Below are 15,222 nucleotides of genomic sequence, written 5' to 3' on the forward strand. Positions count from 1 at the left end.
AATTTGAGCATAAACAGTTGACATTTATGAAAATTTCACAATTTTTTTTTTAATTTCGGTACAATGATAAAATATTGCCAGTAATGATTAAATTTTAAGTACAGATAAAAAAGGTAAAATTGTAAAAGATTTTTTTTGTCTATGAAGTCTTTAATATAACAGAATAAACTACACTTAAAAGATTAAAACATTCATGGCTTTATTGTGGTGCTACTCTATTAGACAAAAATATTTTTGCACATATATTTAAATCACAATAATCACACAGTGTTCTTTCAATTCGAAAATGATTTTAGAAAAAATACATCAATTTTTTGATTACATTTTTTTTTTTCGTCTTTAAATTTTCAAATATATTTACAGCGCAGTCTATTTCTAGTTACCATGATTAATCTTATAAATTTTAAAACATTTTTTTTCGTCATATTACAAATGTAAGACTTAAAAAGAACACATTTGACTATATATCACTAAAAAGATCATACCCACTCGTCATGTTACTAAAAAAAAAATATTTCAACTTAGTATAGGATTATTAAATTATTTTTTAACCGTATATTGCTAAGAAGTTAAATATAACCTATTTAACACACCATCTTGAGATCTGTCATTCACTTATGTAAGATTTTTCAGAGTTTTTTTGCACAGTTTTTATCACATTTTTTTTTATTTAAATACTGCTTCCTCTTAGGTGCTTTGTAAGATATGTAAGAGTCATATTGCCAGAATAAAAAAAATAATTTCGAGTGACATATTGCCGAACCGGTGTTGACACACTAGTGGAGGTTTTTGTTGGTACTGACAACACAGCATTCAAGACGTGTACTTCCCTTTGCTTGGCGAAGCCTGATAAACAAAAAAAAATTATAGCTCACACCAATCTATGAACAAAAATTTTGCAAACAAACTACAGATCAACCTACCTTACTCTACCTAAGATCAGTTGGCTTATATTTAGAAATTATCATAAAACTTCTAACTAATATCATGACTCAAATGACACCACACTATTTATTATCTGTGAAAATTTAGGCTTAACAGTTCCAATTACTCTATTTTTTTTTGCAAATAAACACGAATATAAAAATGTTTAATATACCTGGCTATGTCACGCGATAGAGTTGACCGCATAGTGAGGCCGAGTGCCCTCCGGCTGGTACAGAGTTATCGACGCGATGTAGTTGTTTGACATCACCTGCAAATAAATACAAAGTTTTATTATCTTACTAATATTATAAATCCGAAAATTTGGATGGATGGATGTTTGTTAGAAGATATCTCCATATTGGTTGCATCTTGGATCCTGATTCCTGTGGGATGTGTTGATGCACATATTGACTTGTTCAAGACATCTTATTGAAATTTGGCTCAAAAATACTTTTTACTGCTTTTTTTAAAACAATAACATCTTGAATATTATGATATCCTGGTAATAAAAGCAGAAGGTGGACTCGTAGAGGCGTGATATTGAGTTGAAGTAAAATAGTATTCTGTTGGCAGCATCGCCTCGAATATGATGTCCTGGTAGCCGAAGAAGGAACAGTGAAGCCGAAGAAGGAACAGTGAATCCGAAGGAGTCAGTGGATTTGATATTTTTAAGAAGTCTTGCTAGCAACTGCTTAAGCATACGGGGAAACTGAAAGAGACGTTGGGAAATTTGAATGCTAACTCACCTCGAATATGATATCCTGGTATCCGTAACAGAATGTAGAACCGAATGGGTTCGTGGTGTTGGTAGAGGAGGCTCGGTTGAGCACGACGGGGCGTTCGCAGACGCGCAGCGCGCGAGACACCGTCTCCCACTTGCTGTACGCCGTGATTGTAACCGCGCCACGGCTTTCCACCAACGTGTTCGACTCACTTCTACACAAAAATAATAATATTTCTAGTAAAAAGTATTTTTCATTAATACTATAATATTTTTTTATTATCTTTGAGGCTCAAGGTAATGTGCGCGCTGCGCAGTGCCCCCCCCCCGCATCCCGCTACTTCTAACATTGTGTTCTACGCAGCGACTCACGTTAAGTTAAGAGCCGCCTATACTTATGAAAACTATTTATAATTCCTTTTAAAATTAATTTTTATGTCATGAGATGGCAAAAGCGAGACCTAAATTCGGCAAAATAGCGAAGCGACCGCTGCCCATAGACAGCATGCGTTGCCTACTTTTAATCGGCAGAGGAAGGGAAGCACAGTAAGATATTTTGCATATGCCCCCCCCCCCCTCTATCAAATCATTTGTCCTTTCCATCCTTTTTTGATATGAAAAAGGTGAGAAAGGGCAAGGGAAACGGCACTAAAATTATTCCTCCGGCACGCGAGACACAAGTTTAAGAACTTTTATTTCGCGAAGTCTTGGCATATCTTTCTTATTTATCACAGTTTAACAATAAAAAAACTTAATTTCTTAGGTCAATTGATACAGAATGAATACAAACTTGTCCGGTTGTACGGTGAGCTCAAACTCGCAGCGGTGGTACATGTTGAAGTTGTAATGTCCCGGGTAGTTGGTGTGCAACACAAACTTCTTGACGCGGTGCGTACGCGCATCGAACAATACGTCCTGAAAACATAATTAACCTGATGTGGAGCTACGAAGCGTTTTGTAATAACTCAAATTTAACCTAAACCTTATTTTATTTGTTTTAATTCAATAGTATCGCAGAGTGCTAAATTTTTTATCACAGAAGAGGTCACGGGAGACAGCTAATCACAATAATATTATTTGCGAATGTTTAGATGGATGAATGTTTATTTGAAGGTATCTCCAGAACGGCTCAAAGTATATCGATGAAATTTGACATAGATGTAGATCATAATCGGGAAGAACACTTTGGCTACTTATAATTTTTTTTTATAATGCCGCGCGGACAAGGTCGCGGGCGACAGCTAGTATTTACATAAAACTTAAAATAAGTGACAAAACTGAGATAACAATATGCTTTAAACGTACGAGAAAGTTACAGTAAGTGATTTAACTGACCAATCCCAAGGTGAAATAGTTAAAGAAGTAATCAGAAGCTGGAGGTGGGCGGCGACGTGCGGTGGGCCGGTGTATGCGCATCTTATCGTCCGCCTTGTAGTAGAGACGTGCGGGCGCCGCCAGTGCACGAGACACCGCCTGGCAACTGTCACCGAAACGCACCACGCGCCGGATTGACTGCGTGCCCTCACCTGACCGCGAACAACCTGGATACAACAAGCACGCTACTAAATAGTAAAAGTCAAGCTTACTAATATTATAAACTAGCTTTTACCCGCGACTCCGTCCGCGCGGAATAAAACATTGAAAACGGGGTAAAAATTATCCTATGTCCGTTTCCTGGTTCTAAGCTACCTGCCCACAAATTTTCAGTCAAATCGATTCAGCCGTTCTTGAGTTATAAATAGAGTAACTAACACGACTTTCTTTTATATATATATAGATAAATAGATGATAAAGTTTATATGGATGGATGTTTGTTTGAAGGTCTGGAAGAACACATAGACTACTTATTAAGTTTTTTTTATTCCGCGCGGACAGCTAGTTTATTATAAAAGATTACACATAAAAACAATTATGTAGTACACGCGTTATGTAGTAACTATGTATTCTGTATGTGTTAATGGTAACACAACCTTATTTCATAACACTTCAGTGCTTTCATTAAGTCTTGTGTAACTAACTAATGCCAGGTCACCTCCTAAGACCAAGCGTGATGATGATCAAGTCCATCATCATCGTTAGTTTTGAATGTCAAAGTACCAGGCGGTCATAAATTCCACTAGAACGCATTATTAGTAGTAAATAGATAAATGGGCGTATCCAACAACTGTGACTTAGTTTAAAGTACCAGGCGTACATAACTTGTTCAGTAGTATTGTTTACCTTCAGTGTACATGTGTAGTCGGAGCGCGAGTGTGGCGGTGGGCGAGCGCAGTACGTCGCAGCGGCGCAGGTGCAGCTGCTGCCTGTAACACGACAGCGGCAACTCGGGCAACGGCGCCGCGCACCGCCCACTGCTATTACTACTGCTCAACTGTAAAAAAAAAATTAATATGACAATGGAGAATACTAAAAGAACCCATTATTTCAACAAAAATTATATCTATAAAAATACTATTCTTTACCTGATGTTGTGATCCATAGTAGATCGTAGTCCGCGAGACGACAGGAGAGCCGCCGTTAGGGAATTGTAGGGAGCCCAAGCCGTGCGCGTAACCGGGCTGAAATAGTAAATAACATATTTTAATTAATACATAGTTTACAACAGTTTAAATTACAATTTCAGCTATTCAGCTGCAAATTGCGACTTCAGCTACAGCATTCTTTACCTCAAAGATTTATTCAAGTTATACAATTTAAATACTTCTACTCTATTTTATGAGATCCTAGTCTTTCATCGGATGATACTCGTAAAACGTACACATATTGTCTCGGTTTTGTCAAAGAGAATGACAGAGACGGCAATACATGTCACTGTCAACCAAATGAGCCTACATACCTCAAATTTACTATCAACAGGGAAATAGAATGAAAGTCCTCTAAAGTTGAGTGCGAAGAGATGCCGCTGCGAATCGTAGAGACCGGGGTGAGTAGCGCCAAAGCAGTGCTCCACCTGCTCTATAGACGGCGTGATCTCCGGAGAATTGAAGCACATGCCACTGAAAATACAATTTTATTTTCATATTCAATAAAGCTTAATTTCAATTTAAAGAGGTTATAGCTATAAAATGTAAAGTTTGCAGACATTATCTATAAGTTCAGTAATTTAAAAAATGAATTAACCGTACAACTAGAATGGATATTACAAAAACAAATATAGTTGTACCCAATCGTAAAATCATAATCTATCGCTCAATAAAACATGCTCTAATAATAAATTATCATTTTCCAACAACAGTTAATGTGCTAAATATACCCTAGTAATTTGCCTTGTCCCTGAGAGATTGGCGCGCGCGGGAAATAAACGCGCGAACATTATAATGTCATTAGGTCGAAGCATTATTGATATACCTTGCACTGTATTGTGGCAAAATAACAATGCAATATTATTACAATTGACTGACATGATATGTCTTTGTATTGTTTGATATTAGACAAAATTTTATTTTTTTTGCGACTGAGAAGTCACTGTTTGCCTTGAGGAGGCATTTATAGTTTCACCGGGCTTGAGGTGGCCGGGCGCAGATGGCGCTTAGCCTAAACCTCGTTTAAGAGTAACTAGGCTCGAGGGCTCCCTCAGGAGCCTCGGCTCGGGCTGTTACTTCATTATTATTATCGGATTGGTAGAATTTTAACTTATTATTAAAATGAATAAACTGCTATGGCTACTGGCGAAAAAAGTATACAATTATTTTATTTCAATTAGAAAAATAATATATTATTATTAAGTACTTACCTATACCTAAGCTTAACTAATTTCATATTGTATATTTCTATAATCTTGAGGCGCTGAGCGACCGGGTCGAATATTAACCGGATACCGTCCTGCGGCATATTTATTACTAAGTCTACTGATAATGGATTCTGAAACAAAAGGAAAACAATTACAATATTTTTTTAAATTAATCAATAAACTATCTTCCGTCATCTCAGTCGTCACTCCCTTCTTGATCATGTCACCTTTCCAATCCATCCATATCATGCTAGGCCTACCCCTACCGGTTTATCCTTCTACATACTTAAAGTACTCCTTATCAAGTGTAATTCTTTTAACGTAGGAATAGAGTTACATTTCTTATGAGATCTGAAGAAATATAACTCTTTTCGTCCGTTCGTTCGATAGCTAAAATAACGACGCAAATTATTTATATGGCAAAGCATTACCGAATTTTAAGTAAATTATATTCAACTGTGATAATACTTTTACATTTTTGGCATACGTCTACTCCCTAAACATAAAAAAACATAGTCTGAAGAACTCATGTACAATATTCCTTAATATCCTTCAATACTTCTAAGTCAATAAAAAAATAATTCTAATCTGCACGTATTCGTTTCACGAGACCTTGTACATACCACATGTTAAGTGTAAGACAAATTACAAATACACCTGCGTTGCGTCGTTGACATTTGTACACTATATGGTATTACTGTAAGTTTCCATTGTGTGTACACCCGTACAAAAACATATCACCATCACAAAACAGAGTTGGTAATATGTCGTCCTGGTGTTTCAGTGGAAACTTACCGTTTAAAAACAGCTGTCAAATGGAATGCACCATAACAAAAGCGCGCCATCATGCGAATACGTGATTTTTATTTATACACGTGTAGAATTAAACTACGCGACAATGGAAACGATTGACTTGGTCTGTGTGAAATTAAAATAAAAAATTACTATGAGCTACTCCAGACTGTAATCTGTCCCTGTTCGAATTTCATCCAGATTCTTTCAGTATACATACATACATTTCGGATTTTAAATATTAGTAAGTAAAATATTATATTAGAGCGTCGGTGGCTCAAGGGTTAAGCACTTGACATGCACTCTGTAGGTTCGAATACCGCCATATACCAATGAGTTTTTCGATTTTAGATTTACATATGTACACTTATCCGACGTTCTTACGATGAAGGAAAAACAACGTAATTCAACCTGCACATATCTGAGAAGAAATTCAATGATATGTGTGACGTCAACCAATCCGCACTTGGCCTAGTCCTATGGTCTAGTCACCTCTAAATTGGGGTAGGCTCCGAGCCCCTCGGTGGGGACGTATAGTGAGCTGATGATGATGAAGTAACATATTTACCTGGTCACTATATAAAACTTGCACGCCTCTTATTGTACCCACTTGACTCTGTATGATGGCAACCGATTGAGAGAAATGCATCCCTGTAACAAAAAATAGAATGTTACGTACGTAGAATGTTACGTATTAGCTGAATACAGAAAGTTTCCAACGTGCGGGTACTCCAGTGTGTCGGCAAGAATCGCGAACTGTTGCAAACCATCAAACAGAGAAAGGTCGCCTACCTCGGTCACGTTTTACGACACGAGAAATACCATCTTCTCCAACTCATTATGATGGGCAAAATCGCAGGAAAGAGACGCGTTGGACGTAGGAAGAAGTCGTGGCTGAGGAACATCAGGGAGTGGACCAACATTGCCAGCGTTGAAGACCTGTTTCGCTTGGCGCAAGATAGGAAGAATTTCGCTAAGCTGACGGCCAACCTCCAATAGTGAAGAGGCACAAGAAGAAGAAGAAGAGAACAAAAAATACTCATGTTAAATACAATGTTAAAAGAATACGTGCATGTTACGAAAAAAATCTATGAAAACGATCTTTATTGAAGACTATATGTAGTTCCATAGTAACAAAGATACACTGTAATACGTGATCTCCATACAAAGTTTTGTTCACTTACCATTGATACTTAGCATAGAGCTGTAAAAAAGGTTACGCGCGCAAACGGAATATTAAAAACGTCATCCATACAATCACACATCAATATTTATTAAAAATCATCGACTGGCGCCAACCAATGCCACAATCTCAAACTACAAATTTTCACTGGGTATCCACAAATAAAAACACAAGTATTAAAAAATTTAGATCCTTTTCATTCTGTTAAAGATTCGCGGTAACACACATAAAAAAAAAAAATTCAGTCGAATTGATAACCTCCTTCTTTTTGAAGTCGGCTAAAAAATAGAGATAACATTGGATTTTCCTAAAGTCGCTTTATCAGTGGAAACCCACGGTTACTTACCCTGTTAACCGATTGTCAATTTAGTTTATAAATTGGCAAATGTTAGCATGTTTTTTTACCCCATTAGCCTGATGAACAGGGCGTGACTACAGTCGAAATATCCCTCTCAGGGCCAATTACCTTGCTCGGTTACACGAAAAATTAATTAAGCCACGACACTATGCTGGCTGCATTCCAATATAAATATACCGTTAATGCAGCAATATTAGACCACTTCTATTATTTGTCATCACAAAAATAACTTCTTTGCGGCTTAAGCCGAATTTTTTTTTAAAACTACATATTGTGCATTTATCTCAAACCATTAGAATATAGTATAAACTAGCTGTCGCCTGCGTCTCCGTCCACGCGGAATTGAAAACACTTAATAAGTAGCCTATCTGTTCTTCAAAACTTTGCTCTACCTCTATGTCAGATTTCATTGACATCCATGCAACCGTTCAGGAGATAGGTTCAAACAAACATCCATCCATCTAGCGTTGCCAGGCGTCCGGATAAAGCCGAACATAGGTTATTGATTGCGTGTCCAGCCAAAAAAACGGTTTTCCAGCTTTTGTTAGGCTTTTTATATTTCCCAAACGAGAGTGTATCTATTAATACTCAGACAAAATCCTAAATAATATAAAGTGTCCGACCTTTCTACCCAAATGTCCGGCCAAACTGGCTGGTCTGTCCGGCTAGTAGGTTTGGCGACCTGGCAACCCTACATCCATCCATCTAAACATTCGCATTTATAATATGTATTAGTAAGATATCTATACATTTTAACTGTATTTTCGACGAACGCAACGAATTGCAGTTTAATATTTCATTCACCACTATTCGAATCAGCGACTTACATTTTTAATTAACTTTTAGTTTCTTTTCGACATGTCTAAGCGATGGCTTCGAGCCAAGACCTTTCACGATGGGTAATTTTGTGAAATATGAGAATTCCAAACTAATCGAAAAGCGTCAGGCAAAACGCAATCAGCTGAAATTACAATGATCTTACTATAGGTATAGGAAAACTAATAAATAATAGTGCCTCCTAATAGTCTATAGAACGAACGGTTGTGTTCCCGTAAACAAAAGCCAAAGGATAGGAGCGTGTTCCCGAAGTGTAAGTTCTGATATGTTTGTTGAAAAGATTACACAATAAGATATTCTCGACAGACATATCAAACATAGTAAGCAAGCTTTCTTAAAGTTTTCCCGTTGGGCCGATCGACCCACCGATCAAAAGCCCTATGGGAATTTTTTTCCCATTGCGCTGATCGATTCTATAGATACGGCCCAACTTGAAACATCCATTTGAGTCACAATACAACTTTAGTCTTTTAAAATTGACTTTATTGGAATACGAAAATATCAGTACCTACAAACTTAAAATACAAAGGCTTCGTGCAGTCATCTTTTTGCAGTGAATTTATTAAAGTTCATCAACAGAAATAACACTAGCTATTTCTGATTCTGCTTTATAGACTAACGAAAGGTGAACGAGACAATAAAGGTGAGTTCACACTGGAGTGTTAATAATATTTTTCAACATTTATATTTTAACAGAGTAACAGTTAATTCATTTATTTAAATTAATTACCAATTAAAAAATAAACAATGAAAGCGATTTATTCCTGGATACGAATATTAAAAACGGTCAGGCTATTTGCGATAAAAAATAACTTTAACTGTATAATATGCACGCGGAAAACATTACCCTTTTGTGTTTTTGAAGTCAGCATAAAAAATTGCAATTCAAAAACGTTATCATGATAAAAGTACCTCACGGGAACCGTATAAATATTTCGAGATCATAGGTAGCCTATATGCTGTTCCAGACTGTGTTCTACATCTGCACAAAATATCATTAAGATCCGTTTCGCCGTTCTGAAGTTATCTCAAAACAAACATCCATCCATCCACCTAAACATACGCATTTATAATATTCCTAGTTAAACTTACTAAGTAACCTATGTGTTTTTTCACACTATATTCTACATCTATGCCAAATTTCTGTGAGATCCGTTTAGCAGTTTTGGAATAACAAACATCCATCCATCTAAAAATTAGCATTTATAATATTAGTAAGATTAAATCGCATCCACCGAAAAAGACAAAAACGTACGTTGTATGGTTTGCAAAACAACACTTCAATGTCACGCGCTAGTCACCGATATCATTGTAAATAATATTTTTATTTTATAGCTTGTTTTGAGCTGATAAAGTTTAGGCGTTACGCCATTTACGATATAACACGCACTATCGTTTGTTACGTTGTTGTAAACAAACTAAAACGTTAAATTTATAAATCTTACTAATATTATAAATGCGAATGTTTAGATGGATGGATGTTTGTTTGAAGATATCTCCAGATGTTGATGAAATTTGACACAGATGTAGAATATAGTCTGGTAGAACACATAGGCTACTTATTAAGTTTTTTTTTTAATTCCGCGCGGACGGAGTCGCGGCCGACAGGTAGTATGAATATATTTTTAAACAGTATTAAAATTAATAAACATATTTACTTAATATTTAAAAAAAAAATCTCACAAATTGCATCAGCTATCTTTAATAAAAAAAAGTTGAATAGGCCTTGAGAAAGCGAAATAAAAAATTTGACAGTATTTTAAAGGAAAGGGAAAGTTGTTTCTCTAATTTTAATTTTCATTGAAATTTCCCTGCCGTGATTATATTTATGGGGATTATATATGATATTATATTATGGGGAATTATACACACATTTTAACTCTACGGACTTGATCGGCCCAATGGAAAAAAAATCCCATTGGTAATAAACACTACAACTTTTTCTGTTCAATATTCAATCACTAGTCTGAACTAAATTTAATACTTTAACTGCAGTTTACATTCAGGATTCACAGTGAACCAACTGCTGTCATTTTATCTGTACATTATATCTGTGTACTGAATATAAACAATACACCGGTTTAATGACCACATAGTCTTTGTTTCATTTAAAAAATAAAGTCTTTCCTACATTAAAACAAAACAATGCAATGTTAAAAATAAACCAACTTAATTGTTTTAATTAAAACATTGATGGGTGATTTAAATCTGCATACAAAAAAAATTTCTATATTTAATTTTCCTTTATAATTCCATGCAATGAAATAGGTTATATTTCTAAATACATTTTGTAAAAGATGTAACTCTTTTCATTATATGGGTCGATGTTTATTGTTAACTAGCTGTCGCCCGCAATTCCACGCAGAATAAAGTTTATTAGTATCCTACATGTTACTCCAAACTATGTTCTACATCTATGCCAAATTTCAGCCAGATCCATGTAGTCGTTCTTGAGATGATACCTTCTAACAAACATCCATCCATCCAAACATTCCCATTAATTATATTAATAATATTAAATAATTATTAAATCTAATGCTTCCTACTCTATCTTTATGAATTCTAATGACTGATAACAATTGATAAAAACATTGTAATTGAAATAAATTCAAAAGATAAATATGTTATCTCATATGATGCAATGGGTACTTGTTTTTTTTTTAAACGAATGTTATGTATATTGATAACCATTTACCACATATTTCTACTGTCAGAAAAACAATTTTATATTTAGAAGGGGACAAATGAGCAGCGGGAACAAGGAGGTGATCATCAACACCCCTGGACATGCACAATACCAGAGGTACTGCAGATGCATGACCTGCCTTTTAGAAGGTGATAAAATAAAATTGTTATCTTGATTTTTTAAATATGCATTGAAATTCAAGCAGTAAAAACTCATAGTTAGAAACTTTTGTTAAGTACATATTTTGTTAAAAATAATATATATTAATGTAACTTTATAACTAACTGTCACCCATAACTCTGTGCAAAATGCAAAATTAAAAAAAAAACTTAATGAGTAGTCTATGTACTCTTACTGACTATTTTCTACATCAGGATCATCAAGATCCATTGCAACTCAACATCCATCCATCTCAACATTCACATTTATAATATAATAAGACTATTGCATCAGATTAATAACAAAAAACAGATATTTCTTAATAAGATCAAAATAGTTTCATACAAAGAGTTTAAAATAAAAATTTGTTCTCTAAATGACCTCAATCTGTGATAACAGATCAATGACCTGAGCTTTAAAATTCATGAGATTGAGAAAAACAACTACATAAATCTTAAATATACACATCAAAAAAGTCTAAGCAACACATATAAATTTCAATTTTACAATGTGTTTTCGGATTAAATCCTTAGTATTTTCGTACTTTTATTATTTATTAATGCTTTTTTGATATTAAACAACAATTGTTTTTTTTTATTTACTTTTAATAATCTTAATTACCAATAAATACGAGTTAGGAATGTTTGTACGTAGTACAAAGTAAGGTGCCCTAATCAACTAAACTTAAAGTAAAATTTAATGGTTGTACAAAAATTGCATAAATTAATACAAAGTGTGGTATTCTCTGTTATGGAGAACTTGCTGGCACTGATTATTCATAGAATCGATGAGACTGTTAATGTGATCCTACGGTAATTGCTCCCAATGAAATTTTAGTAAGTCCATCAGTTGTTGGGTTGTTGTCACTCCATCCAAGTCATTTAAAACACGTCTCTGGAGCATGTCCCGTGCATGCTCGATGGGGTTGAGGTCTGGCGATTGTGCAGGCCAAGGCAATACCAGGAAGTTTTCCCTTGCCAAGTACTCCCGTGTGTGCAAAGCTGTATGCGAACGCGCATTGTCATGCATCAAGGTGAAATCGAAGCCAAGCGCTTGTGCGAATGGACGGACATAAGGTCTTAGAACATCCTCAACGTAATTTACAGCGTTCATGTTACCATTTACAAAAACGAGCTCTGTTCGTCGGTTCTTCATAATACCCGCCCATACCGTAACTGTTAAGTCGTTGTATGGATCCACTTCCTGAAGCCACCTCAGTCTTTCAGTATTTCCAGGACAACGGTACACTCTTACCCTTCTAGTATCAGACTAGAACCCAAATCGAGACTCATCGCAAAATAAAATTTTATCCCATTGTTTCCGGGTCCATATAATGTGTTCCCTAAACCATCCATTTCGACGAGCGCGATTCCCGTGACGTATCGGTAGGCACCTAATTGGCCGTCGTGCTTGTAGGCCATGCAATCATGCAATCGATTTCACACAGTTTGGCAGCTAACAACAACACTACTTGAATTTTGTAGCCTTAAACCTATCTCCCGGGCGGTTAACATCGGCTGGCGTCTTTCAGTCAGTTGTATGTATCGATCTTGCCGTGTTGTTGTACACCTTCCTCGACCTGGGTGCTGCTCAGCAGGATCTCCCGTGTTAGTTTAACGCTGATGAACACGGCAAATAACGCTTCTGTTGATACCAAAATACCGAGATACCTGAGATTGAGTTCTTCCTGCTTGCAACATCCCTACAGCTCTCTGCATTTCATCTGCGTTCAAATGACGTCGCTCCATAACGTAAAAAATGTCTCAAAATTCAAATTTGTTCAAATCTTTTTTAATTATTGTTTGAATCTTAAAAATTGATACCGAATACTAAATTTTAACAAACAAAGAAAACGCTGTAAAATTCGAACAAATGCATTCGCTTTTGAATTTGTGAAAAAAAAAACAAATGATACTGGATTTTTTTTTTCACAACCAGCCAGTATGTCCTATAGATCAAAAAAGTTTACATAAGTATTACCTACTTGGTAAAAAATGATAAAATAATTGATTAATAACTTGAAATAGTATGTGTTGCTTAGACTTTTTTGATGTGTGTATTTATTACTCATAATAGATTATTAACAACTTATTTAAATTAATGATTTCACTAAAATTATCTTATAAATTTTTTATAATTAATTACATTAAAATATCAATCAATTTTCAAGGAAATATTAATTTATATTGTTTAAGTAATGAAATAATGTGAAATAAGGACAGGAAAGAGTTCAAAACAGGCTAAACTACAAAATGTTGTGGAAAAACGTAAAAACAAGGCAACCTTAGCGATTTCACGGTCAAGTGTAGCAATAAAAAAAATAAACATTCAAGGCACAGACGAAACAAAGACTCATGACACTTTGCGAAAAAAAATCAATGTTGCTAAAACATTGTTTGAGAAAGATATTTGATGATATAAATACTACTACAATTTACCCTAATATATGAACATTGCGTAAGATGCTTCCCTTTGAAAATACAACGCAAATAATTGACGTAATGTAATAAACATAAGAGAACTCACCAAGTACGAATTCCCAGGTATCGCAACCCAGGGATCGCTCCGGAACGATTTCTAAATCCAACATCGTACACAAAACACTTAATAAGCACTAAACTAACTAACTTTCACTTCAGAAAACTTAATTTTAACGTTTAAATGCGTTATTACGCTGCCTTTCTTTGTTTGCCAACTTTAGTTTTCAACCATTTTGTATTTGTCAGAGGAACTGTCATTACAAACAGCTGATTGTATTTTATCAGGGTAGTATTCAAGGTTGAATTTTACGACAAATTATAGAACTAATAAGTATTTGCAAAACCTTTTCTAAGTTGTCCAAAGTTACTCTTTAAATAGGTATCGTTTGTTCTCTATTTTTTCTTCATATTAGTGTAACAAATAATAATCAAGGTTTGGATAACCAATTGAATCAAATTTAGAATCCAAAAAAATTATTAATAAGTTGTGACACTATTATTACATAAAAAAACTTGCTATTCCATGTAATAAGTTTTGTCTGAAATACAGTTGTAATTTTCTTGTTTTTGTTTCAATTCGCTTAATACAGCCCTGTAATAGCGTAATGACGCATGCGTACCAAAATGAAGATAAATTTTAATGTTGTGTGAACTGTTTTGTTCCCTCTCTCTTTCACTCACCCTAATTATAGATCTGTTTTCTCTTTCATTTGTAATTTCGACATCTTTCTTTCTCATACATTTAATGTATATTTGTGTCCTTATCTAGTAGAATAGAGTAGACAACTTTGAGATATTTTCATTGCCGTTCGTATTTATAATTTATAGGTTCATTGCATGTATTGAACGGATATAAATGTAAGAAGCGAAGTAAAAAAAGCAATGTATAACAATTAATTTTTGCAATGTTTACAAACACAATGACTGATTGTGTTTTTGTTTTGTTCCATCTGAATCATGAATCTCTGTCAGACTGCTGGTCTACTTTATAAAACAAAGGATTATTGTATTACAGTCCAACAAGAATTATACTTTCTACAGTAATTAAATATAATGAAGATAGGTACATAAACTTTATTGTATATTTTCAATGACGCTGTTGCTGATATATCGGTACGTTTCCCGCCATTAATTTTAATTTAACCTTCGTACGATCTCAACGCCCACACTTTCGACATATAACGTAACTATTGTGTAAGAGCTGTTTATGCGATCATATTTAAAATCATGCGTAGAGTTTAGCGCAAGCATAATAACAAGCACGTTATGAAACGTATTGTTTTGATTAAACTCTGGATGACCCAGTTATCGTTCGTTATTTTAATTTATATTTCATCTGATTTCACTGT

The 15,222-nt window shown here is 34.8% G+C and overlaps 1 protein-coding gene across 1 annotated transcript; it reads right to left on the bottom strand.

Annotated features, from left to right (window-relative positions):
* Positions 1 to 567: 567 nt before the first annotated feature.
* Positions 568 to 14,102, bottom strand: LOC106714763 (PHAF1 protein CG7083). Its single transcript, XM_045684473.1, has 11 exons — positions 13,920 to 14,102; positions 6,739 to 6,821; positions 5,382 to 5,509; positions 4,485 to 4,644; positions 4,111 to 4,206; positions 3,869 to 4,019; positions 2,984 to 3,189; positions 2,439 to 2,563; positions 1,674 to 1,863; positions 1,100 to 1,195; positions 568 to 846 (listed from the first exon to the last, which is right to left on the bottom strand). Exons 1-10 carry the CDS (start codon positions 13,981 to 13,983, stop codon positions 1,109 to 1,111), a joined length of 1,290 nt encoding a protein of 429 aa, XP_045540429.1. The 5' UTR covers positions 13,984 to 14,102; the 3' UTR covers positions 568 to 846; positions 1,100 to 1,108.
* Between the last annotated feature and the right edge of the window lie 1,120 nt (positions 14,103 to 15,222).

This window comes from Papilio machaon, chromosome 26, assembly GCF_912999745.1.
Source record: "Papilio machaon chromosome 26, ilPapMach1.1, whole genome shotgun sequence".
Taxonomy (NCBI): Eukaryota; Metazoa; Arthropoda; class Insecta; order Lepidoptera; family Papilionidae; genus Papilio; species Papilio machaon.

Coding starts and splice junctions, on each gene's coding strand:
- LOC106714763 (XM_045684473.1), bottom strand. CDS start 13,983: ATGTTGGATTTAGAAATCGTTCCGGAGCGATCCCTGGGTTGCGATACC. Junction 4,020..4,110: donor ACTATGGATCACAACATCAG/GTAAAGAATAGT, acceptor TTTTTTTTACAG/TTGAGCAGTAGTAATAGCAG. Junction 1,864..2,438: donor CTCACCGTACAACCGGACAA/GTTTGTATTCAT, acceptor ATTTTTGTGTAG/AAGTGAGTCGAACACGTTGG.